The 27437-nt window shown below is 44.3% G+C and overlaps 1 protein-coding gene across 3 annotated transcripts; it reads right to left on the bottom strand.

The window, feature by feature from the left end:
* On the bottom strand, nt 1-26248 carry Nfu1 (NFU1 iron-sulfur cluster scaffold). 3 transcript variants are annotated; one of them, XM_050165419.1, is made up of 8 exons: nt 26137-26248; nt 23734-23834; nt 20957-21092; nt 16726-16792; nt 14656-14770; nt 9070-9130; nt 4308-4482; nt 1-150 (listed from the first exon to the last, which is right to left on the bottom strand). In XM_050165419.1, the coding sequence occupies exons 1-8, from the start codon at nt 26193-26195 to the stop codon at nt 106-108; spliced, it is 759 nt and encodes a 252-aa protein (XP_050021376.1). In that variant the 5' UTR covers nt 26196-26248; the 3' UTR covers nt 1-105. The 3 variants fall into 3 exon arrangements, with proteins under 3 accessions (XP_050021376.1, XP_050021377.1, XP_050021379.1); XM_050165420.1 differs by lacking the exon at nt 26137-26248 and adding an exon at nt 25070-25246; XM_050165422.1 differs by lacking the exons at nt 20957-21092; nt 26137-26248.
* Nucleotides 26249-27437: the final 1189 nt, after the last annotated feature.

The following is a 27437-nucleotide window of genomic DNA, read 5'->3' as shown; positions in this document are numbered from 1 at the left end:
TTCTGGAGGAAGGAAACGTTTTATTAATCAACTTCTAGAGCAGAGATCAATACAGACTCTGTACAGTTAAGTCCAAAGGTTGCAGCAAAAGAAAATGCAGATTATTTAAGGTGAATTTGCTTCTTTTTCATCTGATTCGTCATCCATCACCTAGAGCCAGAAAACAAAAGAAATTCAAGAGTTAAGGAAACATTAGACAATGTTACTTTCCTGATTTGCACGTCACTTGCCTGCCTGAAATAGCCCATGACAATGCACAGCACTACAAGAGCAAGGACGCCATCAACAGCCCGCAGCACAGGATCCCATCAGAACCTGGGATCCTCAGATAATAAAAGTAATTAAATAAGTATAAAAGAACTGGACCCTTTTCCTCACCTCAAAGACAATGAATGGCTCGTATTCTTCAGGGAAAAGAGTAATGGAATTTATTTTTACCTTTTTAGAAAACTGTGTGTGTGTGTGTGTGTGTGATGGGGTGGTGTGATGAGGGTGGTATGATGGGGGTGTGTGATGGGTATGTGTGATGGATATGTGTGATGGGGGTGTGTGTGATGGGTGTATGTGATGGGATGGTGTGATCTGTGTGTGTAATGGGGTGGTGTGAAGAGAGTCTGTGAGGTGGGGTGTGTGTGATGAGTGTGTGTGTGATGGATATGTGTGATGGGGGTGTGTGTATATGTGATGGGGTGGTGTGATCTGTGTGTGTGATGGGTGTGTGTATGATGGGGAGTGTGTGTGATGGGAGTGTGCGATGGGGGTGGTATGCATGCCTCGTGCATGTGAGGGTCAGAGGACTTTCTGGAGTCAGCTCTCTCCTGTCATCTTTAGTGAGTTCAAGGATGGGACCTGGGTTGCCAGGCTTGCCCAGTGAGTGCTTTCACCTGTTTAACCATCTTGTACTTAAAAGCATCTTATGTATTGAAATATATTCCCTAAAGTTTAACTAATTATTCTTGAAAACATAGTTAATTAAAAACGGAATCCTGTCTGGTTTGCTAGTGCATGCCTACAATCACAGAATCCGGAATTCAAGGCCAGCTTCCTTTACACAGCAGGTTCTAAGGCAGGTCTAGACAACTTGAGACCTCAGAAAACCAACAGGCTGGGCTGATGGAGGAAGGTCATTGGTTAATTAAATAAAGAAACTGCTTGCCCTGATAGGTTAGAACATAGGTGGGTGGAGTAAACAGAACAGAATGCTGGGAGGAAGAGGAAGTGAGCTCAGAGACACCATGCTCCCCTCTCCAGGGCAGACGCAATAGCTCTGCTCTCTGAAGCAGACGCGATGAAGCTCCGACCCAGGATGGACATAGGCTAGAATCTTCCCGGTAAGCGCACCTTGGGATGCTACACACCTTATTAGAAATGGGCTAGTCCAGGTGCGAGAGTTAGCCTAGAAGAGGCTAGATATAATGGGCCAAGCAGTGTTTAAAAGAATACAATTTGTGTGTTGTTATTTCGGGGCATAAGCTAGTTAGGCGGTCGGGGTGCCAGGGACGCAGCCCCGCCACTCATATTACTACTCTGGGCCAGCAGAAAGTTGGCTCCAGAATAGACTCTGCTGCTGGGTCTGAGACCTGAGCTGATCCCCAAGTTCAACATGGTGAGTGAACCTCCGCAGGGAGGTTTAATTGCAAGGTTCCTCTTGTGCACTGTGATATGTGTACATACACACATGAACATGATAAATAAAATAAATGTAATTTTAAAAGTTTTAAACAGGGCATGGAGATATGCCTTTATTTCTAGTTCTCAAGAGACAGAGGTAAACAAATCTCTATGAGTTCCAAACTGATGTGTACCAACACCACCAGGAGAAAGAATATTTTTTTTTTTAAAAAGGGATTCCAAAAACACTCTTAAAATAGAAATAATTCTACAAACTATTTTGATTTTACTCAAATAAAAATTATCTTAAACCTAAAGAAGTATGAAGACTTTCAGGGAAGAAAAATGGTAACAAATACTACTTAAAGGAAAAAGAGAAAGACTAGTCCTTTGTGGGCTGGTGTATTATTGGATAATAAAGGCCAACACCTCTGAAAAGAAGGAGTTATAAAAAGCTGTGAATGTTTCTCTCCTTACCACACCTACTACAATTACATGACAATTAACGTTTGTAACAGTCAATTATGTACCCACCCTGGCATGTGAATAAAAATGTTTCCTCTTTGTTAATCTTACTGGCCTCCAACTAATACTATTTTTCTCAGAGGCCTCAGGGATGAAGAGGGGGAGTAATGATGAAAAAACAAATCTTGATGAGCAGGGGCACAGTGGAACAGAAGCCCCAGCTACTGCAGGCTGAGCAGAATCACTCAGCCCAGGGGCTCAGGACCAGCCAGGCAGCAGAGCAAAACTTCATCTCAAACTTAAACCAAACACAACAGAAACTAAAATGGAACTGGAATCTGGGTGGGTTCTGAAGAAAAATACTTAACAAAGGAATTCTCTCCTCCTAGTTTCTCTTTGAAATTAATTAAAAATGGGTATTCTTACTTTAAAAGAATAAATATTTTATATCCAATTTCAGCAATATCTAATGCAAAGAATTTTGTATATCAAATCCTATTTAGGCATAATCATTCCTAAATTTGGTGTTAGAGTCCCAAGAACTTGATTAATGTCAATGTGCAAATGACACTTGTGAGACAGGGCTGCTGCAGAGAAACAAGCATAGACAGGGTGTCTAGTCTTTTAGGAGGCCATTCATACACACAGTGCTCACACACACACACACACACAGTTATAATTTCTGTCTCTTTAAGAGACAAGCCACTCCCTCCCCCATCCGCTGAGGCAGGCTGATCTCCAGCTTCCGGCCTGAGCTCCCTCTCTTTTCCATCTTCCTCTCGGAGAGGCAGCTTTGCTTCTGCCTCTCTCCCCACTTCTCCGCTCCCCCCTTTCTCTCTCTCTCTCTGTCCTCTTCTTCTTCTCCCCCCTCTAAGTAATAAATATCCAATTCTATTCTATATGATGTGTCTATCCATGTCCCTGTCTCCTGCCCGCCCAACAAGTGTCTCCCTGCCTGGGACCAGCCACCACTCGGGGACCGGCAGCCGTCTCTGCCTGGTACTGGCTGCTCCCAGGGCCTGCTGCCTGCCGCCACATGGCCCGCTACCACCATTTGGGGAACCACATCATTTCTGCTGCCTACTGCTGCTGGGGATCTTGCAGCATTTTTAAAGAATCATAACACAGACACACACATACAGGATTTCTGGTCTTTTAGGAGGTCATGCATACACACAGTGTTGACACACACACACACACACACACACACACACACACAGGGTTTCTAGTCTTTTAGGAGACCATGCATATACACAGTGCTCACACACATGCACACACATAGAGTTCTGCAACAGCACAGGACTGATGAGGATTTGTGCTAGACCAAAGGTCAGCCTTTAATACTACTCAGAGATAAGTGACTCTCTGAGCAACTGGAAGAAGATACCTTCTAAAGTCACAGAAGCACTCACAAGAGTTTCTCAAATATCCATAACTGTCCCCTCCTTGATTGCCTTTCCTAAAGGCCCTGTTTCTTCGCTAGTATCACTGCAGCCAATCACCACGATAGCCTTACACACTTCGAGACAAAAAGATTCCAACAAGCTACAGCCAAAGCCCAACTGAGTACTGCTTTCACTGTACGACAGTGTACTTTCTCGATGGCACATGCCTGTCATTCCAGCTTTCAAGAGGCTGAGGCAGGAGGATTATTAGTTTCAGGCAAACCTAGACTACATAGCAAGTTACAGGCCAGTCTAATTTTAGAGAGAAATTCTGTCTCACTAAACAAAACCTGGGACTAACAATATGGCTCGGGGGTAAAGACACTTGCTGCCAAAGGTGATGACCTGAATTCTATCCCTGTAATCTACATAAAGAGGAAGGAGAGAACCAATTCCACTTTGTCCTCTGACCTGCACATGCACCCACATGTATACACAAATGTAATGACAATTTTTAATAAAGGCTAGATGTAGTGGTACACATCTGCAATCCCAGTACTTGGGGAGCAGGAGCCAAGGTCATCTTGGGCCACACAAGAACTATCTTAAAAGAAAAAAAATGGTGTTGGGAACAGAGTAAGGGAGGAACTAGAGGTTGGCAAACGATGTGAGCTCCTCCATGCCTATATTCATCTATATATAATCGGCTTATATTCATCTATATATAATCGCATGGTGTTCTGAATCCTCAGAACAGAACCACTGATGGAGCTTTCCCAAGTGAAGATAGGTTATAGACTTGGTCCCCACTTCATCAATAACCCAAACTGTCACAATGTTGCCTACCTGTTCCACACCTTCCACTTCTGGAATGTAAAACTGCAACATGTTCTGAATCCCGCTTTTCAGGGTAATGATGGAGCTGGGGCAGCTGGTGCAGGAGCCTTGGAGCTTCAGCCGCACGATGCCATCTTCGAAGCCGCGGTAGATCACGTCACCCCCATCCTCCTGCACGGTCGGCCTATGGCCACAGGACATTCAGAACACATTTAAAACAGCAGATGCATGCCATCAATGAGAACGATTAAGATAGTTCACTGCTTTGTGCATGTGCTTACGTGTGTGTGTGTGTGTAGTTCTTGGATCGGAGTTCATGAATATGTGTAGCGCAGAGGCCAAAAGCCAACCTTGAGTGCTGCTCCTCAGGCACTGTCCATCTTGGCTTTTCATGGTCTCTCACTGAACAGGAACCCATTTATTAGGCTAAGTTATTTCTGCCCCAAGCACAGGGATTACAAACATACACCCATGCCCAGCTTTCTTAATGTGGGTTCTGGGGACTGAGCTCAGGTCACCATGCTTGCAGGACAAACACTTTACCATCTGGCCATCTCCCCAGCCCCATAACTTGGGTTAAATTTAGTTGAATTTCTCTCTCTCTCTCTCTCTCTCTCTCTCTCTCTCTCTCTCTCTCTCTCTCGTTTGTGTGTGTGTGCATGCGCGCACACATGTGCATGGCACACGTGTGGTCAGGCAAAACCTTCCAGAGTCACCTCCTTCTCCTCTATGTAGGTTCTGGGAATGGAATTCAGGGTAGCAGGCTTAACAGAAAATGACTTTCTCTGCTGAGCATCCTCATTGGCCGTGAATTCTAACTTTAAACCATCTGTGTGTATCCATCTTCTCTTCCTCTCTGTATGACTGGCTCTTGTTGAGTATGACAAGAGCATATCCATCTCATGGCTGCATGGTATCCCACTACACTAACATGGCAGAGGTGATTACCATCCAGCTATTGATAGGTATTTGACTGTGCACATAACATGGCTGTAAAGATTCATCTGTGCATCTTTTGGTGTGGGTAGGTATTAGGAATGGGCATATACTTGAGGGCAAAACTCCTGGGGCAAATTCTGAACATAAGCCAGGAGTAGAGGCGTATGCCTGTAATCCTAGCACTGAAAGCTGAAGCAGGAGGACTGCCATGAGTTCAAGGCTAGACTGTGCTATAAACTCAGTTCCAAGCCAGCCTAAATTACAGAGCAAGGCCCATCTCAACAAAAGTGTAACTATTTAAACAGTGCCACTTTCTCAGAACTACCCACCCTTACATGCCACCAGACAGGTGAGCATGCCTGTCTCATGAGCCACTGGTGTCAATCAAAATGGATGAGCCTGCCTGCTGGATCTGAAGTAACGTCTGTGGAGGTTTGATCTGGATACACATAATGAGTAGGAAGGCTGCACATTCTTCACCCCTCCACATTTAGTGGCTGTCTGGTTACTGTCTTTTGCTGTGTGCTTGCTCCAGCCTCTATTTTAGTTTCTCCTTTCAATTTGTCGTTCTTATATATTCTGTCATACACATACTGCAAAGTCTTTCAAAAAAGCTTTAAATAAGGCATTTATGTGTAAGTGTGTGTGCCTGAGTATGTGTGTGTGTGTGGGGGGGTATTATTTGTGTACCACATAGATGCAGGAGCCCTTGGAGGATAGAAGAGGGCATCAGATCCCCTAGAATTAGTGTTACAGGTGTTTTGAGCCACCATGTGGATGCTGGGAACTGAATCTGGGTCCTCTTCAAGAGCAGTAAGAGCTCTTAACCACTGAGCCACCTCTTCCGCCCCCTTATGTTGTCCCCTTTTGTTTTGTGTCTGTGTGTGCTTGCACATGTGTCACAGCGTGCGTGTGGAGTTTGCTCTCTACTTCCACCACGTGGGTTCTAGAGTAGAGCCTGGGTTGCCAAGTGTAGCAGCAGGTGCTTTTATCCACTGAGCCATCTTGTCAGCCCTATATACTAGAAAATCTTTTACTCTGCCTTTACACGAGAAAGGCATGATTTTACTATTGTCTAATTTGTCTTTTCCTTGATTTTTCCAATTTTCTTGTAATCTTCTGAATAAAAACAAACAAAACAAACCTGCCCAGCCAAGGTCATGCAGATGTTAATTAATTTGATTGTATTTACTTGTTCTGGGGGTGTGTATATGCTGCCGTGTGCCTATGAAGGCCATAGGTCAACTTTCAGGAGTCAGTGTTCTCCTTCTACCCTGTGGGTCTCAGAGATGAAACTCAGGTCACCAGACTTGGCAACAAGTAATATAACCTAGTGAGTCATCCCAATTTATCCCATTTAAAGTATCCACCATAATTTCTGTGTTGACTTAGGTTGTTACCTGCCTAACTTTAAGCCATTCTGAAGAGTACTCCATCCCACTGCAGTCAGGAAACAGTATTCCGGGGTGGGGGGGATAGGGGTGGGAGAGGTGGGGGGGGGTGGCTCAGTAGTAGAGCACACGCTTATGAAGTGCAAGACCCTGGTTTAAGCCCCAGAACCAAATAACAAAACCCGACAGTCTCAATGAATTTAACTCTGAAATTTGATAAGGGATGCTTTAGCGCACGATTCATATACACAGGAAAATAATATTTCATTCTTGCTGAGTACATTGTACATATGTCACTGTTTAGTCAATTGCTAACTACATGTTTAAAACTCTACCCTGGCCTGGGAATGGTGGTGTCCTAAGCCTTTCATTCCAGCAATCAGAGGCAGAGGCAAACGGAACTCTGTGAGGCAGAGATCTATCTGGTGCACATGTACCGAGTTCCAGGCCAGCCAGGGCTACAAAGTGAGACCTTGTCTCAAAAATAAATAAATAAATAAAAATAGTAAGTTCTAAAACTCTCTCTTGCCCATTTATTTTTTGTGCTTTGTTAGATAGAGGTTTTAATTTCCTCACTAGCTGTGGGTTACTTCTATCTCTGTCCAATATTCTTCATCTATTCTGAATCTGTGTTATTAGATGGTTAGAATATGATCTTGATAGCAAATACAGCTGTCAGGTACACTGCCTTCTGGTGTCTGTGTCATTCCAGTAGCCCTCCTCCCTCACTGTCCGAACGCTACGCGTTCTCCAGTGTCCCACTTTCAATGTTTCTGTCCTTACTTTTAAGCAGGTAACTCTTATAAGGAGCATGAAGTTGGTTTTCTCACACTGTGACAACTTTATCCTCGTTAGCCACTGTATGTGCCTTTAGATGTATCTGCCAAAGCTTCCAGCACATCATCATCTTACCGTTTGTTTCCATTCTCTCTTCCGCACTGACCAAGCACTCCTTAGCCTGCCTTCTTTTCTGCACAGTTGTTTGTCATGTTTCGCTGCAGCTATCACCTCGACATACCTACTTCAAATTTCTTATTCTACCCTGAAAGATTACTTTTACCATGTCTCAAATAATGCCAAGACTCAGATCACTTCTGTTCACACTCACCTTCTATATAGGTCATTTTTCTTCTTCTACACAATTAACCCTTAGGACACCATATGTGCTTTTCTGCATGCATGATGCCTTGTGCTTTTTTTCTTTCCCCAAATTCCCCCTTTCTGTATGCTGCAATCTGGGTTTTTACTACTGTTCTACATTCCAACACGAGTGAGTCCACTCTTGAGCCATGTCACACCGCACATGAACGTAATCTAATGAGTTCTTCATTTACTGTATTTTTAGTTCTACAAATATTCTTTCTTACAGATTCCTGTTCTTGCAGGAATTCCTCATCTTTTCGTTTTTTTTTCCCCCTGAGACAGGGTTTCTCTGTAGCTTTGGAGCCTGTCCTGGAACTAGCTCTGTTCCAGACTAGGCTGGCCTTGAACTGACAGAGATCCACCTGCCTGCCCCCCCACCCCCCCCCCCCCCCCCCCCCCCCCCCCCCCGCTGGGATTAAAGGTGTGGCCACCACTTCTTCATCTTTCCATTTATTTTCTTTAACATTTTAATCACCTATCTTAAACACCAGTTGGAATATCTCCAGTATTAAGTATTACTTCAGTTTCTCTTTGTTGAGTTTCAAGGTAAAGCTAATAGGTTTGTTTGTTTGTTTGAGACAGGGTCTCCTGTGAAGCCCTCACTGTCCTGGAACTTGCTCTGTAGACCAGGCTGTCCTCAAACTTAAATATCCACCTCTTTCTGCCTCCTGAGTGCTGGAGGCACTACACACATAAGTAGATCCCTGCCACTTAGCCAGCCTCTTATTTTAAATTTCTAAATTGTTTCTTAAAATACATAAAGAAGAAAACATTTTAAAAGTCCAGACTTCCTGGCCTGCTGTGAGAGACGTGCAAACAGGCTGTTCACGAGTCTTGTTTTTATCCTCTTTTTTCTTCTGTTTTGTGTGTTGCTTTTGAGACAAAGTCTTGCTGTGTGTACCAAGCTGGCCTAAACTCACAAAGCTCCTCCTGCCCCTGCTCCCCTGCGGAAACACTAGTGTCACCACGCCTGGCTCCTGTCTTTATTTTTGTCGAGAAGTTAGTACTTAGGTGCTATTCTCTTCACAATGCTCATGAATATGAAGTTCTTTCCTACACAGACTGTGAGGGGAAATTCATCCTGACCATGCGCACACAGACTATAGTTTTAACGATGTCACTGAGTACTGAGGCACAGCCTACAGTTCAGTTGAGGCGATGACCTATGTTGGTTACACTCCCTGTTTCTCTGGAGCCCTGCTCCACTCTCCGGTTAAAGCACGCTGCTTTAATGAGAGCTGTCTCTGCAGCACTGGATTGCGGAGGGGACAGCGGGTGCTGGGTGTTTTAACACGTACCGTATTCTAGTATCCAACAGTTCTTTAATCATTGCCACAACTTCATCATCTTCTTCAGAACCTAAAACAAATTATAAATAAAAACTCAAGAGTAACAGTTTTGTAGTTATATAAGCATTAAACCAGGAGGGCTTTCACATGAAAGCATAGTCAGGCATGGTTCACTCACACAGATTCAGAAGGATCACAGGAAATGCAAGGCCAGCCAGTCTATAGAGTTAGCGAGACCTTGCCTCAAAATACAAAACAAAAACAACAACAAAATAGAACACATGCTTGGTAAAGTAACATGGCTCATGTGGTTCACAAAAGAAAAACCAAGGAAAAATAGGGGGATACATCCTACAGCGAAGCCTGATCGTGCTGGGGATGAGATGAGGAGCAAACCAACATTCTCAAGGACCAAAGCGCAGCACAGAAATGCCCCATCTGACTTCACTGTCAATGTGACATGGAAAGGCGCAGCTACTTATGAAGCATCTTTTTAACCTTCAGCTTCTTGGTTTAGTGATTTTTTTTCAAGATAACTATATCAAATACAGATGTAGGCCTTCTGGAAAATTCCAAATACTTTGCAAATCTGAACTAAGAATGCTTTATCGTGTGTGTGCACATCTATGTACATATGCAAGTGCGCACATATGAACATGTCTGTGTATATGATCGCACATGTGTGTGTATGAAGTGTGTGGTGCTGGGAGGAACCTATGGCTTTGCACATGGAGCACGTACTCTACCAAGGAACTATATCCTTGGCCACTGTTTGAATTTTGTAAAGCTTTATGTAAGTTTTACCAATGCCTGTATAAAAAATGTAAACTCTTTTCAAGAAATGTATTCATCTGCAAAAAGATACAGAGATTCTATGCTGTACTGTAATAAATATTAATTCCCGGCAACCCTATAAGTAGTTTATATTAAACTGTTCTAAGCTTTGAGTCCATCCTGGAACTGCAGAAACAAACAAATAGTAAATAAAAGAAGATACCATTTTAAACCTAACATACTGTATGGGAGAGGTGCTATTAGGAAGTGTGGCCTTTTTGGAGTAGATGTGATTTGTTGGAAGAAGAGTGTCAGTGGGGGTGAGCTTTGAGGTTTCAAATGTTCAAGCCAGGTACAGTATCTCTCTTCCTGCTGCCTGCTGATTCAGATGTAGAACTCTAAGTTACCTCTCCAGTACCATGTCTGCCTGCATGCTGCCACACTCCCTAACATAATGATAATAGACCAAACCTCTGAACAGTAAGCCAGCCCCAATTAAATGTTTTCCTTTATAAGAGGTTGCTGTGGTCATGGTGTTTCTTCACAGCAATAGAAACCCCAACAAAGACATTCTGGTTTAAATAAATGTAGCTGACTGAGTAGTGGTCACAGGCGTTCTGAGATAAGATGATTCAAAGTTCAAGGCCAGCCCACATCACATCACAGAGATAGTTTGAGATCAGCCGGGCTATGAAGTGAGACCCTGATTCAAAGCCAAAGCAAAACACAAGTGCTGGCGCACACCTTTAATCTCAGCACTCAGGAAATAGAGGCAGTCGCACTCATGAGTTCAAGGCTAGCCTGGTCTACCTATTGTTCTAGGACAGCCAGAGCTACATAGAGAGATTCTCTCTGGGGGTTGGATTGGGGAAGCAAAAGGAGTGGGAAGTTGGCTCAGTAGGGAAGACAGGTCAAGCTCTCTAAGAGTCTCTAAGCACCAAAGGGAAAGAGCAAAAGGAAAGAAAAGACCTGAAGAGACAACAAAGGTCTAAGAAAACAGAGACTCCCCCACACTGCTAATGTAAGACTTTAAGACAATTCTGAATCCATTTCTGACAATTCTGAATCCTCTCAGCCTCTGTGCCATAGTGCTTCCCCTCCTCCCCTGGGAACCAAGGACCTAACAGCTACACTCTCATGTACTCAGTTCCTGAACAATTACCCATATACATATGTTTTGATTCAGTCCCCTGGGAAATGGGGTCAAAATGACATCTTACCTCATCTAATCTGGCAACAGCTCTCCAATCAATTATTGGTAATAGCCCTTCTGAATAAGCCAATCAGAATAGTCAAAGAACAACCCCCCTTGCTTCTGTGGCCCCTTTAAAAGTAGACTGTACTGGCTATTCGAGGTCTCTCGGCTTCCTGAATGCTGAGGGACCCTGTCATGACAGAATTAATAAAATCCTCATGCTTTTGCATCGGCTGTGGTGTGTGAGGTGGTCTCTGGGGGCGATTCCTTCTCGGTGTTTGGATGCTAGAGTCTAACACTAACGAGCGCAGTAATTAGATTCCCTTCAGGAAGACTCTATACCTCCACCCCAACACACACAGAAGCAGTGTGTCCACAGCAGCAGGGCTTGTGATGACATCAGCACAGTCAACACAGTAAAGCACAGCACACAGCAGCCTGCACCAGATGTCCACAGCAGCACCAGCAACGCACACAGTGAAGGGACAAGGCAGCTGCACCTTGTTCATTCCGATGGACTAGCACATGCTTAAAACAACCTTCAAAGAAATTATACTCAGCGGAAAGGCAAGCTGTGATGTAATACAAGTGACTTGAAGTTTAAGAATAAAAACCAGAAACTGGGTATGGAGGTACACGCCCATAATGTCAGCATGGAGGAGGTGGCAGGACTGTAAATTTCAGGTCAACCTAGGTTACAGAGCTGGATCCTGTCTCAAAAAGATTAAAACAACAAGAAAAAGAGTAGAAACCAATTCTACCTATTCATTTCAGTTCATCCTATAGGTACAGTAAAATGCAAGTCAACCAGGCTCATACACAGGAAGGGAGGAGAAGGTACGGAACATCACCTCTTTCTTTCACGCTCTTCTCTCCTCCCCTTCCTCCCCCTACCTCGTTCTTTTTGAAACAGGCTGTCAATGGAAAGCCTTGGTTGGCTTGAACTTGCCACATGGAGCAGGCTGGCCATGAACTTACAGCAATACTTCTGCCTCTGTCTCCCATGTGCTGAGATCATAAGTGTACACCACCACCACACTGGTTTTTGTCCTTAGTATTCATTTAAAAATGGATCTATAAACAGAGAACTCTCAACAGAGGAATCTAAAATGGCTGAAAGACACTTAAGGAAATGCTCAACATCCTTAGACACCAGAGAAATGCAAATTAAAATAACTCTAAGATTTCATCTTACTCCTGTCAGAATTGCCAAGATCAAAAGCACTGATGAGAGCTTATGCTGGAAAGGATGTAGGGTAAAGAAAACACTCTTCCACTGCTGGTGGGAGTGCAAACTTGTACAGCCACTTTGGAAATCAGTATTGTGATTTATCAGAAAATTAGGGAAAAAAATCTACCTCAAGACCCAGCAATACCACTTTTAGGTATATACCCAAAGGATTCTCAATCATACCACAAGGACATGTGCTCAGCTATGTTCATAGCAGCATTGTTTGTCATAGCCAGAACCTAAAAACAACCAGGATGCTCCTCAACCAAAGAATGGATAAAGAAAATGTGGTACATTCACACAATGTAGTACTACTCAGCAGTAAAAAAATAATGACATCTTGAAATTTGCAGGCAAATGGGTGGATCTAGAAAAAACTATATTGAGTGAGGTAACCCAGACCTAGAAAAACAAATATAATATGTACTCATTCATAAGTGGCTTATAAACATAAAGCAAAGAAAAACTAGCCTACAGTCTATAACCCCAGAGAATCTAGACAACAAGGAGACCCCTAGGAGAGACATACTTGGATCTACATAGGAAGGAGAAAAATACAAGCTCCTCTGAGTAAACTGGGAGTGGGGGGGGTCATGGAGAGGGTAGAAGTGGAGAGAGAGGAGAGGAAGGGAAGAGAGGGGAGAAAAATGTATAGCTCAATAAAAACAATTTTTTAAAAAGGAAAAAACTGGGTCTAAAGCAACTATGTAAAAATTAACATTTACTTGTTTCTCGATACCGTCTTCCAGAAACCACTAATATCTGTTAAATCAAGTGGAATCAAGTTCGTGTCAATATATGATTTTTTGTAATTCTCAGAATTTTTCATAGTTAAAAATTTTAGTTTTGCATAATAGATTCAGTGTTCACACAACTTTTAAGAAAACAGTTTGGCAGTGGTGGTGTATGCCTTTAATCCAGGCATTTGGGAGGCAAAGGCAGCCAGATTTCTGTGAGTTCAAGGGCAGCCTAGTTCACAGAGTGAGTTCCAGGACATCCAGGGCTACACAGAGAAACCCTGTCTTGAAAACCCCAAAAACAACAGTATATATGGAGCTTTGTTCCATCAAGAATTGGTTCCCGAGCCAAATGCACTCCATGATTAAAAATATTCCCGTGCTCTTGGGTGTTTCCCAGAACTAGACAGTAAGATCCTCCTCCTGAAGTCTCCTCTCTGCTGGTGAGCTCAAGGGCCACACGGTGGTACCAGGAGCTGGGGACAACTGAGCCAACCATCTCACTCAGCTACGGACCCCAGGGGCTACAGTAGGCAGGCCAGATGTGCCTACTGGTGAAACAGTGGCAAGCCTGGTATGGGGTATCAGCTGCTCCCTGACAGGAACTGAGGCCGGCTCCATAGGAGGGAGTCATATCTGCTGCTGCTGTAACCTGGGTTAAACCTGTGACGGAGAGGCCCGGCCTTTGTGGGGAAGCTGTTTGACTAAAGGACATGATATACTCAACTATTTCCTTCTGAAATAACCCTGCTTCTGTCCAGGTTAGGATTGCTATCTTTGGCCAGAGAAGCTTCTTCAAGCAGTAGGTAGAAGCTACTGCAGAGATTCTGAACTTGGCAGTGCTGAAACCAAGTGATGTTCAATCCTAAATGGGACTAGTTACCAGCAAGACTCAGAGAGCATCATGGAGTGTTGGGGGAGGTGCAGAAGGAAGGTAAGAGCTGGAGGATGGGGTGGGGAGCTGTTGAACACTATCTGGCTCCTCTTCCAGAAGACCCAGGTTGGACTCCCAGCACCCACACAGTGGCTCACAACTGTCTTTAACTCCAGTCAGTTCCAGGGAGATCTGGCACCCTCTCCTGGCCTCATCTGGCTAGGCACACATGAGGTAGTACACAGGCAGAGATGTATGGAAAACACCCACACAAATCAAATAAAAAATAATTTTAAAAACGGATATTTTTATCTCAAATCAGGTCCCTGAAAATGGAAAGAGGCTTCACCCTCCCTGAGGACCTACACGAAGCTACTGGTTGCTGGGGAAGAAGGCCATTGTCTATAGTGGTATAAGCACTGATAAGGTGCCCGTGCCCCAGTAGGTGACATCTCACCCAAGTTCCTATGAGCAACCCTACCAGGCCTCCTTTGAGTCACTCACACAAAGAGCATGACCGTGGAGGCGGGGCTGGATGAGAGAGAAAGGGGACCATCATGAGCAAGAAGAGAAAAGGAAAGAGGAAAAGAGGGTGATTACGATAAAACACATCATATACATGTATAAAATGCCATAGTGAAACCCATAATTATGTATAATTAATATATTCTAATAAAAACATTTAAAATCTGTTTTCTGGTCACTTCTGCAATCAAGGTGAGGGTGGGCAAAGCAGGAAATCCAGTAAGAAATAGATAAGCATCGCTTACCAACGCAACACTACCTGCTTCTCCTGGAGGCGTTTCCTCAGTCACGAGGGGTAAGCCAGATGCAAAGAAGTCCATAATGGTTGCATAAATATCAGGTTTCAGTAAATTCCAATCTAATTCTTCATTCTCCTATAATCATGTTGAAGAAACAAGTTGCATTTCCAACCAAGTGCAAAGCAAATCCAGACTACCACCTCAGATCTTTCAAGAATCTTTTCTTTTTTTTCTGGTGAGTCAGGGTCCCACCCTGCAGTTCTGACTGTCCTGGAACTCGTTCTGTAGACCAGACTGACATTGAACTCTCAGAGATCCACCAGCCTCTGCCTCCTGAGTGCTAGGATTAAAGGCATGCACCACCTTGGTCCAGCTCACAGTACTGCTGCAGGACACTGAACTATGCAAAAACTCCCTGTATCTGAAATTAGTCGTATGTGCACTTGTTGTAAGAGGAGCGGTGGGCAGTGTTCTGCCCGGGTCCCAGCTGCCTGGCTAGCTTATGCCCCAAAATAATTACACGGAAACTGTATTCTTTTAAACACTGCTTGGCCCATTAGTTTTAACCTTTTATTGGCTAGCTTTTACATATTGATCTAACCCATTTCTAATAATCTGTGTAACACCACAAGGTGGCTTACCAGGAAAGATCTTAACCTGCGTCTGTCTGGAGTTGGAGAATCATGGCGACTGCCTGACTCAGCTTCTTTCTCCCAGCATTCTGTCTGTCTACTCCACCTACCAAATTTTCTGTTCTATCAGGGCCAAGGCAGTCTCTTTATTTAACCAATGAAATTACACAAAACAGAAGACTCTCCCCCATCATGCATTTGTCAAAAGAATGCATAAGCACATCCCTTTCAGAGAGGGTGTTACACTACGGCACCTGACAGATGCATATGTAATTTGTTCATAATATGGACTTGATTCCCTTTTTACTCCATCAACTCGCAGCAGGACTTAGTAAAAATACTATTTAGGAGCAGGCAAGATTGCTCAGTGGGTAAAATCTTGTCACCAAGCCTGGCAGCCTGCATTTGATCCCTGGGACCCACATGGTGGAAGGAGAGACCTGCCTCCTGTAAATTGTCCTGATTCCACGTGCATGCCTGAACACAAACACACACACAAAATAAAACACGCAATTTAAAATGTTTTTAATTTATTTAAATTTTATGGAAAAACAATTTTTATTCTAGTAGCCTGGAAGCTGAACTCCTAGTCCCGCCAAGGCCTCACCCTGCTGTGGATTAGCCCTGTAATTCTGGACACTGCACTGACCCTGCTGTACAGATGAGGCTGTAGGATCAGTTATACCTGGATCATAACTAACTGCAGCTAGAAAAGGCGCTTTAGCAACTTGACAGATCTAAGAAGCAAACATCACCTGAGTTTTTTTTATGTATTTACTTATTTATTTTATTTTATGTGCATGAATGTTTTGCCTGCATATGTGTATATGTAGCATGTGTGTGGCTGGTGCCCACTGAGGTTGGAAGAGAGCACGAGGTCCCTGGAACTGGGGTTATAGATGTTTGTGAGCTGCCATGTTGGTGCTGGAAATCTAAACTGGGCTCTCTGCAAAGGTGACCAGCACTCTCAACTGCAGAGCTATTTCTCCAGTCCCTCACCTGAGATTTTTTTTTTATTAAAGATTTCTGTCTCTTCCCCACTGCTGCCTCCCCTTTCCCTCCCCCTCCCCCAATCAAGTCCCCCTCCCTCGTCAGCCCAAAGAGCAATCAGGGTTCTCTGCCCTGTGGGAAGTCCAAGGACCACCCTCCTCCATCCAGGTCTGAACCCTATGTCCTTCCTTCCTTGGACCCCATTGCTGGCATTTTAAAAACTGTAGCACACTAAGAATGAAAATTCTAGGGTAGAGTGTGGTGCATGTTTGTAATGCCAGCAATGGGGTCCAAGGAAGGAAGGACATAGGTTTCAGGGCAGCCTGAACTACACAGCAAGACTATCTATGAGAAACCAAAGAAGGGAAATTGAAAACCAAAGAACAAATAATGTTCTGGAGAGGGAGGGGCACTGGATTCAGAAATAGCTACAAGTCGGCTAGTCTAGCTTTATATTCATGACTGTACCTTTGTGACTGTGATGAAATCTGGGCCGAAGAAGACACTTTTCACTCCTTCAATCCTGAACAACTGCCTGTGGATACAGAAGAAAAAGATGTCAAGAAAGACCATAAACCCATGCAGAATTAAAGAGACAAGTTAGCCATCCCTGGCTAGAACACTATCTACTCCAGACAGCTTTGTTCCTACATCCTGCAGCCACCTGCCTCACCCTAGGTGTCTGCCCAAGAGCACAGCACACTTGCTCCTCAAAGGCAAACATGGATCTGAAGAGCACCGCCCCCAAACACGCCCACCGTCTGGTCTGGCAATCAGTGAAAAGGCTGTGACACAGGCAAACACCGCAGCACATCTTCACACGGAAAAAGAAAGCGTCGCCGAGACCCACAAGGGCATTCTGAAGCCCTTCCTGGAGTCAGACACAGGCTCACCCGCTCCTTCACTCAGAAGATACCTGGCATCTCTAAGTGCCAGGTTCCCGGAAGACAAAAGATAGGCTGACCTCTCTCAGAAGCTTAGCAAAAACATCCCCTACAGCAGCTCAGCACAGACAAGACCAGTTTACTTAGTTGAAGATAAAAAAAACTCTAGGAATACAAGAAACAGGAATTTTTTTCCTAGTTGTTTTGTGGTAGTAGAAAATTGAACCTAGCGCCCAATCCATGCTCAGTGAGGGCTCATCACCCTAGTGAACTGTTTATTTTTGACTGTTTGTTGATTGGTTTGCTTGTTGTTTTGGGGTGTGTGTATGTGTTTACAAAGGGCCTCACTGTGTAGTGCAGGCTAGCCTCAAACTCCTAGTCCTGCTGTGCTACCAGGGTGCTGGGCTTATGGGCATGTGTCACCACACAGGGCTGGCTACACTAACTTTTTGGTTGCGAACATTTCAACAATAAAAGGTTAAAGACAGGTGTTGGTAGAAGAGGCTGCTTGTTCATTCCCATCTGCCTGGCTAGCTTAGACCTGAAATAATCACACAGAAGCTTTATTAATTAAATCACTGCTTGGCCCATTAACTCTAGCTACATATTAATTTAACATTTCTATTAATCTATGTATTACCACGAGGTCGTGGCCTACCAGCAAAGTTTCAGTATGTCTATCTCTGATGGTGGCTCCATGGCGTCTAATGCTGCCTTCCTCCTCCCATGCTATAGGCCAAGCCAGTTCTTTATTCATTAACACATAGACAGAAGGACCTCCTACCTCCTACACCATTAGGCACCATAGCATAGCCTCTAAGTCAGAACTCAAGAGATGGAGGCAAAAGGATCAGTAGGTTCAAGGCTAGCCTGAACTACTGAGACCAATCTCAAAAGAGCAAAAACGCTAAAAAGTTAAAATCAAACTAATCAGGAAATTAAAATCCTAGATTGTCCTTCTGGTGTGCATTTCTCCAGGAACTGTCATGGAGTCGTGTGCTGTTTTTATTTAGGAGGAGGGCTACATGGATATTATCACATTGCACCACTGTTCTGCAACTTGTCTTCTCTTAACAGCATGTTATGTCTCAGGCTGAGGCTGGAGATCAGTGGCAGAACTCCTGCCTGGCATGCCCAAGGCCCTAGAGTCAATCTCCAGTATTGCAAGACACACAGACACACAGACACAGACAGACAGATTGTAAATGGTCTGCTCTGTCCCTTTAAGAGACAAGCCATGCTGCCCCCCCTCCCCCAGGCAAGCTGATCTTCAGCTTCTAGCCTGAGCCCCTTCTCTTCTCCATGGTCTCATGGCATGCCCATCTGTCTGTCTCTCCTTGTGGGAATCACTGCCCCTCGTGGCCCACTGCAGCCACTTAGGAACTGCGCCATCCCTTTCTGGGACTGGAACTGGCTGCTCTCTCAGGACGCGATGCCCACTGCCACTGCAGTTTTTGGGGCTGCTGTAGCCACTAGGGAATCCACAGCGTTTTACTTAATCCATTACAAAGACAGAAAGACACACAGATACACACACACACACACATATATGTCTTTTTTGTAAATGTTAGTTTTTAGATTTGTTTATTTCATGTGTCAGTGTTTGCTTATACACATGCTTGTGCAACTACACTAATAAACATCCTAGGCAAATCTTGTATGCCTGTGTGTTTCCTGAAGTTATATTTCTTTTTTAGAAAAAAACATAATATAGAGCTGTGAAATCAATTAAATAGTGATCAGGACTTCATTATATCTAATAAAACTAAGGCTGGAGAGATGGCTCAGTGGTTAGGTGCACTGGCTGCTCTTGCAGAGGTCCTGAGTTCAATTTCCGGCAACCACATGGTGGTTCACAACCATCTGTAATGAGATCTGGCGCCCTCTTCTGGCCTGCAGGCATACATACAGACAGAACACTGTAGTATACATAGTAAATAAATCTTTAAAAAAATAAAAAATAAAACTAAACTAAATAACAAAAATAAATGAAAAACATGAGAATGCCTATTACCTACTGTAATTTTTTAAAGAATTATTTTATTTGTTTTATGTATCTGCACATGAGTGCAGAGTGCAGAGTCTGAAGAGGCAAGAAGAGGGCATTGGAGCCCCTCAGAGCTGGAGTTACAGGTAGGTGTGAATTGCTTAGGTGCTGGAAAATCGAACTCGAATCCTTTGCAAGGGAAACAAGTGCTGTTAACCACCTCACTATTTCCTACTGTACCAGTGCAAAAGATGGAAATACTCATCAAACACTTGTTTGACACACACATATACACAGGCATGTGCACTAAAGTATAATGTACACACTTCTAACTGTTGTCTGTATCAAAAGCATGAAAAATAAATGGTCTACAGTGCATTATGAGAAATGGCACGCTTAAGTCAGAAAAACTGTACACATTTATGAGCTAGAAAGTTAAAAACTTCTGAGCCTCACTTTGCCTTCAGGTCGTGTATGGGAAGGTCACCTATGCTGATTTCTACATCTGCTTGGCAAGGAGCATCAGGGTGGAGATTCCAATAGTGTCAGGGTGCAACTCAAAGGCAGAGTGCACGTTCTGCACGGAAAAGCAAGCTAACAAGAATTCAGCTGGTGCCGACTCTAGTGTTTCTTAGCACAAATGACTGCTCTGGCCACAGGTTCAGAGGAGGCTTGGTGAACTTTATTTACCACCCTGACACACTGATATGTTTCTCGTGAACTCAGAAACTGTCCTCATTGATTTTAAAAGGCCGTGCCACATCTGACAACTGCCATCATTTATGGTTCTGAATGGAAACTTAGAAACTTAGTTACTCTTTCCTTTGGAATTAAAGGAGCACCTTTTTAAAGTTCTTGAAAATCAGAGATTCAAGCTGGGCATAGTGACAGCCATCTGTAATCCCAACACCAGGAAGTGGAGGCACAAGGGTTCAAGGCCAACCAGTTACACAGCACAGACGAGGCTACAAGTGATGTCCATCTCCCATCTCCAAACATTTTGAAAAGTGCTGGAGAAAATGGTTCAATGGATAAAGTGCACAGCACAGACATGAGCGGGCCTGCGTTCTAATTCTCAGCAGACATGTACACAGTTGGTCATGGCAGCACGCACCTGTAACCCCAGCGCTTGAGAGGCAGGGGATCCCGAGGACCTTCTGGACAGCCAGTCTGCTAAGTAAGGGAGCAGTGGGTGCTCAGAGGAACCCTGTCTAAAAATCTAAAAAACTAAGATGGAGGGCTGGAGAGATGGCTCAGAGGTCCTGAGTTAAATTCCCAGCAACCACATGGTGGCTCACAAGCAACTATGAGATCTGGTGCCCTCTTCTGATGCAGTGTATACATAATAAATAAATAAATATTAAAAAACAAAAACAAACGAATAAAAACTAAGATAGAAAGTGACAGAGGACACACAAGGACACTCCCTGGACTCTGTGTATGAACACTTACACACCTATACAAACTCATACCCTGCCCCCCCCCACAAACTCATACCCTGACTCCCCCACCCACAAACTCATACCCTGACCCCCGACACACATACCACCCCACACTCATATCCTGCCCCCCCCCACATACACACAATTTTTTAACATTTAGAGTTTTAAAGATTTAGATCAGAAATTTATCATAATTACCCATTTGGTGAACTTCCTTCTTAAGTATTTATGCTACTAAGCTGTCAAATACACTTCCAGGAGAAAGTTTTTGTAATTTCAACTCAACTCTTCCAAAACCAAGCTGCCAACCAAATGTGCTAGCTCTGCAAGGCTGCCCAAACACAGAGGGCCACTGTGCTTCCTGGGATACCCAGCAGAAACGGTACCTGGCCAGAGGCGAGCGGAAAGCTGCAGCTGGGGTGGGGAAGTCCATGGTCCTCGACTCAAGAACCGGCTTTCCTGGTATAAACTTTAAGCTGTTGGGATTTGGGGTGTCTTGTGTTTGAATAAACATGAATCGTACTGAAAAAGAGAAAGAGTGTTATGCTAGAAAAAAGTTTAAGCTAGATAACAAGGTGCTCTGATTTTTAAAGATTTATTTTTTATATATGTAAATATTTTGCCTGCATGTATGTATGTTTACCACGTGTCTGCAGCGCTGTGGAGGCCAGGAGAGGCCATCAACCCTCTAGAATGGAGTCATGAATGGCTGTAGGCTATCATATGGGTGCTGGGAATCCAACCTAGCCCTCTGCAAGAGTAGCAAGTGCTCTAACCACTGACCCATCTCTCCATCCCCCTCCCCCCCCCAAGTGCTCATTTTTAAATAAACGGAAGAAAAATTAGGAGGAATAAAAAAATCCCACAAACTTTATTTCCCAAGATGCTTAGAGAAATCCTAAGAAGTTAAAATGCCTGAACTTTGATGTTCAAGTATGTCATTAAAAGTCCTGTGCCTCCTATCAGGAAGAATCTGCTTTTACAGCAAACAATTTTTTAAACAAAACTTTAAAGAAAAACTGCCACTACTTTCTGTTCTGAACCAGCCATTTTCTGTAGGTTTGCTTGTTTGAGAGAGAGAGTCTCAGTATCTAGACCAGGTTGGTCTTGAACTTATAGAGATCTGCCTGTCTCTGCCTAAGGAGTACTGGGATTAAAAGTGTGGGCTGCGATGCCTGGCTTCACTTTTTGTTGTCTTAATAATTTACTAAATTATTAAGTAATTTATTATGGTAACTAAAGTCATGTACTCATTAGGTACTTTACTGAACCTGAAGGATTAAATCTGGCTTTCTCCTACTCAACACACTAGACTAAATCGGGTCTACAGAAAAGGAGGTTTTGGAAGTACCCAAGGATGAAACTATAAATGTGAAAACAAAGACAAAACAAAACTTTATTTGAAAGCTAGACTCAGATGACTGGAGTTGCCCAGTGCCTACAGCCCCAGAGTGGGAGGCTGAGCAAGATGACCCTGAGTTCATGCTAATCTCAGCGACACAGCAAGCTCCAGGCTAGCCTTGGAAGCTTAGCAAGCTCCTCTCAAAAAGCCAAACCAAACCAAACAACTGGGGAGTAAAAATTAAGAAAAATACAGTGTCCCCACACAACTTTTCTCCTTTCACATAAAAAAGCTACCTCAATACTAATCTGAGTAGATAGTCAACAAAATCATTCCAATTGTATTTTAAATTTGGTTTAATTAGGTATTTTATTTTTTATTTTTGGTTTTCGAGACAGGGTTTCTCTGTAGCTTTGGAGCCTGCCCTGGAACTAGCTCTGTAGACCAGGCTGGCCTCGAACTCACAGAGATCCGCCTGCCTCTGCCTCCCTGCCTGGGATTAAAGGAGTGTGCCACCACCGCCCGGCTTAATTAGGTATTTTAAAAACAATGCCATACACTTACAAATAACATTATATGGACTTAATAGGTTGTATTTAAGAAAATACATGGATATACAAATACATACGTGCAAACAATAACAAACTGGTGAAAAGGGAGACTGAGTTTGAAGGGGAGTAGAAAGTGCTATATGGAGGGCTTATAGGGAAGAAAGGGAACGGAGAAACATTGTAATCAAAAATAAATAATAAATAAATAAATCCTAGCTCTGACATCCAATGGACACTTCTAAAAGTGTCCTGAGTTAGCACAGGATCAAGGCTGATGTGAGATACTTCTTTCCCTTTGGGGAATGGTACTACAAGGTTCCTAACTAGGCAGGCATCAGCTCCTGCAGAACAGAAATAGGAACCGTCAAAGGCTGAAATCACCGAGTGTCCAACAGGAAGAGACCAGAAAGCCACAAACTTCAGTCCCACAAAATTTAAGCAATTAAAGTGGCCTCACCTGCTGAGTTACTCAGAATTTACATCCAAGACGTTTTGAGATTCAAGGAAGCATGCAGGCCATAGACAACCATTCCTCCCTCATCTCCAGTAAGAGAAGAGGTGAGAACTCCTCCTGACTCACGTCATGCCCTCAGCTTCACCCCAGAGAAAGGTAACATGGAGAGAGAGAGAGGCTAATCCATGACGTCAAGCCACGCACAGCCACCCCTCTCCAAGCTTCCCCAATTACAGTACAGGGCTCATATTTCAAACTACTTCACAATCAGATGCTAGGAAGTTTGGAGAAAAGCCAGGAATTTACAGCTATTCCTACACGATTCTCTCAAACACAAATCCACTTGTAACTTCTTTTTATAATATTTCCTTTAAGAAATCATTTACTGAGCAACTCATGTTCTCAAAATGTGCTCATAAGACTTAGAGATTTCACCAGTCTACAGATAACGTCCTCTGACGAATCACAGTAAAGGACGGCTTTAGCATGGAGGGGAGTGGACAGAAACTCGCTGGAGCCTTTTTATGTGCCTCTGAACACAAGATGGACAAGTTCCTGGGCTGCTGAGATGGCACAGGAGGTAAAGGAGCTTGCCACTAAAGGCCTGCACTCAATCCCCAGAACCCACAGGGAGAGACCTAACTCACATTGTCCTCTGACCTCCACACATGCATTGTGGCACACTCTCACACATACAAAGAAATGTAATAAAAACTTTTGAAGAAACCTTTAAAATTTTGTCTCTTCTGAGCGCTAACTCTAGCACTGTTCCACTGGTTCCACCACACAATGTCCTCAGAAGAGGTGAAACTGTACCTGTGTGAGACAAGGGTGCACGCATCGGGAAAAGCGGTCTTCGTACATACTGGTGCAGAGGTTGTTTCTTGAAGGTGTGTGGAGTCACCACATGACAGAACCTATATTTAAAAACAATGAATGACACGGTAAGGAGTCGACTCTGTTTTGCTGTTGTTGGGAAACAGGGTATCACGGTGAAGCCAGGTGGCTCCACGGACTTCTGTGGTANACAAGGAATGGTCCTAGATGACGCTAATTCAAATCGACTCATTTGTCTGCTCCTAACGTACTCCATCTTACTTTAAAAAAAAAAAAAAAGGCAGATTTCCAAGTGATGGACTTCAAAAGCTTGACCAGTAACCAGTCCTCAACTTCCAAGACTCTTCCCTGAGCTCTCTGTCTCGGACACACTGGGTGTCATCTGTTTTTTGGACTGAAGGGCTAAACAGTTAGGCTCCCCATAGACTGTCTTTAGAAAGCTTTTCCCCTGATACACAAGTCCTGCTTCCCCTAGAGGGATGTTTACTCAAATGTCATGTTTTTATTAAAAAAAAAAATTCTAAACTTTCACATAGACTTTTTTTTTTCTTTTGAGACAGGGTTTCTCTGTGGCTTTGGAGCCTGTCCTGGAACTAGCTCTGTAGACCAGGCTGGTCTCGAACTCTCAGAGATCCGCCTGCCTCTGCCTCCTGAGTGCTGGGATTAAAGGCGCGCGCCACCAAACTCTTGCCTCTGCTTCCCTGGTTCTGGAATCACAGACATGAGTGGTGGAACTTCCTTTCCCTCTGATAGAGAAGCATTGACTGAGTATTTTCAAGGCGTCATTAAAGTAAAAACAAAGGGAGCTTTGAAAGTAACTACAGCTGGAGAAGGAAAAAAAAAGGACATTTTAGTAGTGAAAAATTTTCCAGCTCTGACTTCTGAATCAGTTTTTTTTTTTTTTTAAACTTTGAGACAGGGTCTCACTGTGTAGCCCTGGCTGCTAGGAATTAGCTTTGCGAACCAGGGATCCACTGCCTTAAGTGTTTTTTTTTTTTTTTTTTTTTAAACTTTGAGACAGGGTCTCACTGTGTAGCCCTGGCTGCTAGGAATTAGCTTTGCGAACCAGGGATCCACTGCCTTAAGTGTTTGCTTCAAATTGTCCTCCAAGACTCCCTGTTGGGCAAAGAACAGAAGAGTAAAACCATGGTGCTCCTGAGACCAGGAGAGTAAATGGGAGGGGTGAAAACAGTGTCCCTTGAGCAGAGCTGGGAAGCCAATCATTCCCAGGCAGCTCCCCTTACAAGACTCAGCTACTGATTAACCACATGAGATAAAGATGCCTATGATAGAAATGGCCAGTTAAAAGTCATACCCAGGAGAAGATACTCTGCCTTGGACCTCCTCTGTCCTGTTCCCGGGGCTTCCCGTCTGCTCTGCTGAATGGCGTCAGCTCTGCTGAATGGCGTCAGCTCTGCTGAATGGCGTCTGCTCTGCTGAATGGCGTGTCTGATCTGGGGCTCTCAACATTCTGCCGCTTGCTGCTTATGCTAGTTTGCTGTATACTTAATAAATGCACTCTAAACAAAAGGCATACGGAGCATGGTAGATCATTCTCCCTAAGGGACCCCTATCAGTCCATGGACATACCAGGCTAAGTGTTCACTAAATGGCAGCTGTTATCACTACGTAGCAACCGGTAACTGCTCATTAAGTGAATATTCAGGATTTGGAAACATCCTGGCATCTCAGGGTTACTGTTCCGTCAACCCTGGGGAAAAGCCGCAGCAGAGTGGAGAAATCAGAAGGGTACTCTGGCAGGAAGGTCTGCATTCTAAGAGACCCGGAGCAAAGTACTCAAGAAAAGTTATCGAAAACAGGGGAGAAGTGGGCAACCCACGAAACCCTCTGTTAATCTGCTATTTTTATAAGATGTATTAGGAGTTTTAAAACAGTGGTCTCATATAGTCCAAGCTAGTCTTGAACTCCTTCCTGCTTTCACCTCTCAAGTGCTGAGATGACGGCACAGAGGTGAGCTACAAACCGGGCTCATGAAATGCATTTGAAACTTCAAGGTAACCACCAGCATTCTGTTAGGCCCTTTCCTACAGGAATCACACGGGTCTGGCAGATGTCTGAGGAAGACATCAGGGTGGCTCTGAAGTGCAACAGGACACGGCAGGCCTAGGCCTAGGCGGTAGGTTCCCTCGAGTCGCTTGCCTCCGAGCCGTGCCCTTGAAAGTGCTTTCCCGGAAAGGGACGGGAACGACCCCGGGAATGATCTTCCCTTTGGAGCCACATCCCTACGGGGTTGACAACGGGACGGGACGCCCGTAGAGGGTGGCCGGGCCTCGGGCTCTGGAGCCAGGACAAGACTCCGTTAGACACCAGTCCCCTCCCAGTGTCAGGGCGGCGACTGCTGGCAGGGGCGCCCACACCTACCGCCTGCACAGCCGGGCTACACCAGCTACAGCTCCCCACGCCCGCTCGGCCGCCGCCATCGTTTCAGTGCCGGTGCGCTTGCGCGGACACGCCTCCTTAGTCTAAGTCCTCTGCAGACTCAGACCTCGGGGAGAGGGCAGTCACGGGAAGCGTGCCCCCTACAGGTGGAGGGCGGTGCTGCGGGTAAGTCAAAGCAGGCTGTTTTATCCCCACCCCCCCTTTATGGAAAATAGATTTTTTTTTCCTTCCCACATATCTTGATGGCAGTTTCCCCTCCCTCTACTTCTCCCAGTTCTCCCCACCTCCCATCCAGCCCCACATCCTCAGGTTTTAAGGATTAGGACACTAATATGTGGGTAAACTATGAAGCAATTCCATTAAGCCAATTGAAATCTTAAACTCTTGCCCATAGAATGCATGTTTGGCTATCATCATCGTTTTCTTTGAGGCATATTCTTTCCTACATACAATGGTGACTTATTAGTCAACTTTTGGTTCATTACAAATTTTACAGATGACGTGAGGCCACATTCCTAATCTCAGCACAAAGGAGGCTGAGGCAGGAGGGTCACCCATGAATTTGAGGCCAAGCAGGGTGAGATTCTGTCTTAAAAATATTTTGTTTTAGTACTACTTTCTTCCACTGTGCTTTTATACTCTCTATGCTTTTGTTTAGTTTTTGGCTTTTTGAGGCTGTGTAGCCTTCGCTGTGCTGGAAATTGATTTGTAGACCAGGCTGGCCTCGAACTCAGGGATCTTCCTGCCTCTGCCTCCCCAGTGCTGGGATTAAAGGCTTGCACCACGACGCCCTGAATGTACTCCCTATACCTAATAGTCAAATATCCCAAGTCAAAATTTGTATTTAAATTTTGTCAAGGTAGAAGTGGGATTCCACCAGCTCTGACTTCTACTGAGCCACTAGAGACTGTGGACTGCCCTGGGCTCAGCCGATATGAGAGCACGTCGAGGAGATACTTCCTCTCCTTCCACCACGTGCTCCAACTCCAGCTGATGAGGTGAACTGAAGGAAAACCACAAGGAAAGGCAAGAGTCTAGAGTCACAGGTTTCAGCCATCTGCTAGTGGCATTTACCTGGCTCCTCTCAATGGGACTCCTGTCCCACACCTTGGCAGGTAGCTCAGTGGGCGTCTGTCTTCCCCAAGAGCACCTGCAGTCTTAGAAAATAAATAAAGCAGCTTTGGCGGCGGCTGCTGCAACCTTAAAACACAAAACAGTGAAGGGTTTTGTTTGGTTGCTTTCTTAAGACAAGGTTTTTCTGTGTTGCCCTGTCTTGGAATTCG

The sequence above is a fragment of the Alexandromys fortis genome, unplaced genomic scaffold, assembly GCF_014885135.2.
Source record: "Alexandromys fortis isolate MF-2015 unplaced genomic scaffold, M_Fortis_MF-2015_v1.1 scaffold_158, whole genome shotgun sequence".
Taxonomy (NCBI): Eukaryota; Metazoa; Chordata; class Mammalia; order Rodentia; family Cricetidae; genus Alexandromys; species Alexandromys fortis.
The sequence above is the reverse complement of the archived record's forward strand: the minus strand, read 5'-3'. Positions and strand labels throughout refer to the sequence as shown.

Excerpts from the sequence above, each read along its gene's own strand:
- Nfu1 (XM_050165419.1), bottom strand. The coding sequence starts at position 26,195 with ATGGCGGCGGCCGAGCGGGCGTGGGGAGCTGTAGCTGGTGTAGCCCGG. Across the intron at positions 23,835-26,136 it reads GTAGCCCGGCTGTGCAGGCG|GTTCTGTCATGTGGTGACTC; the intron begins GTAGGTGTGGGC and ends TTTTAAATATAG. Across the intron at positions 9,131-14,655 it reads AACGCCTCCAGGAGAAGCAG|GTTCTGAAGAAGATGATGAA; the intron begins GTAGTGTTGCGT and ends AATTTGTTTTAG.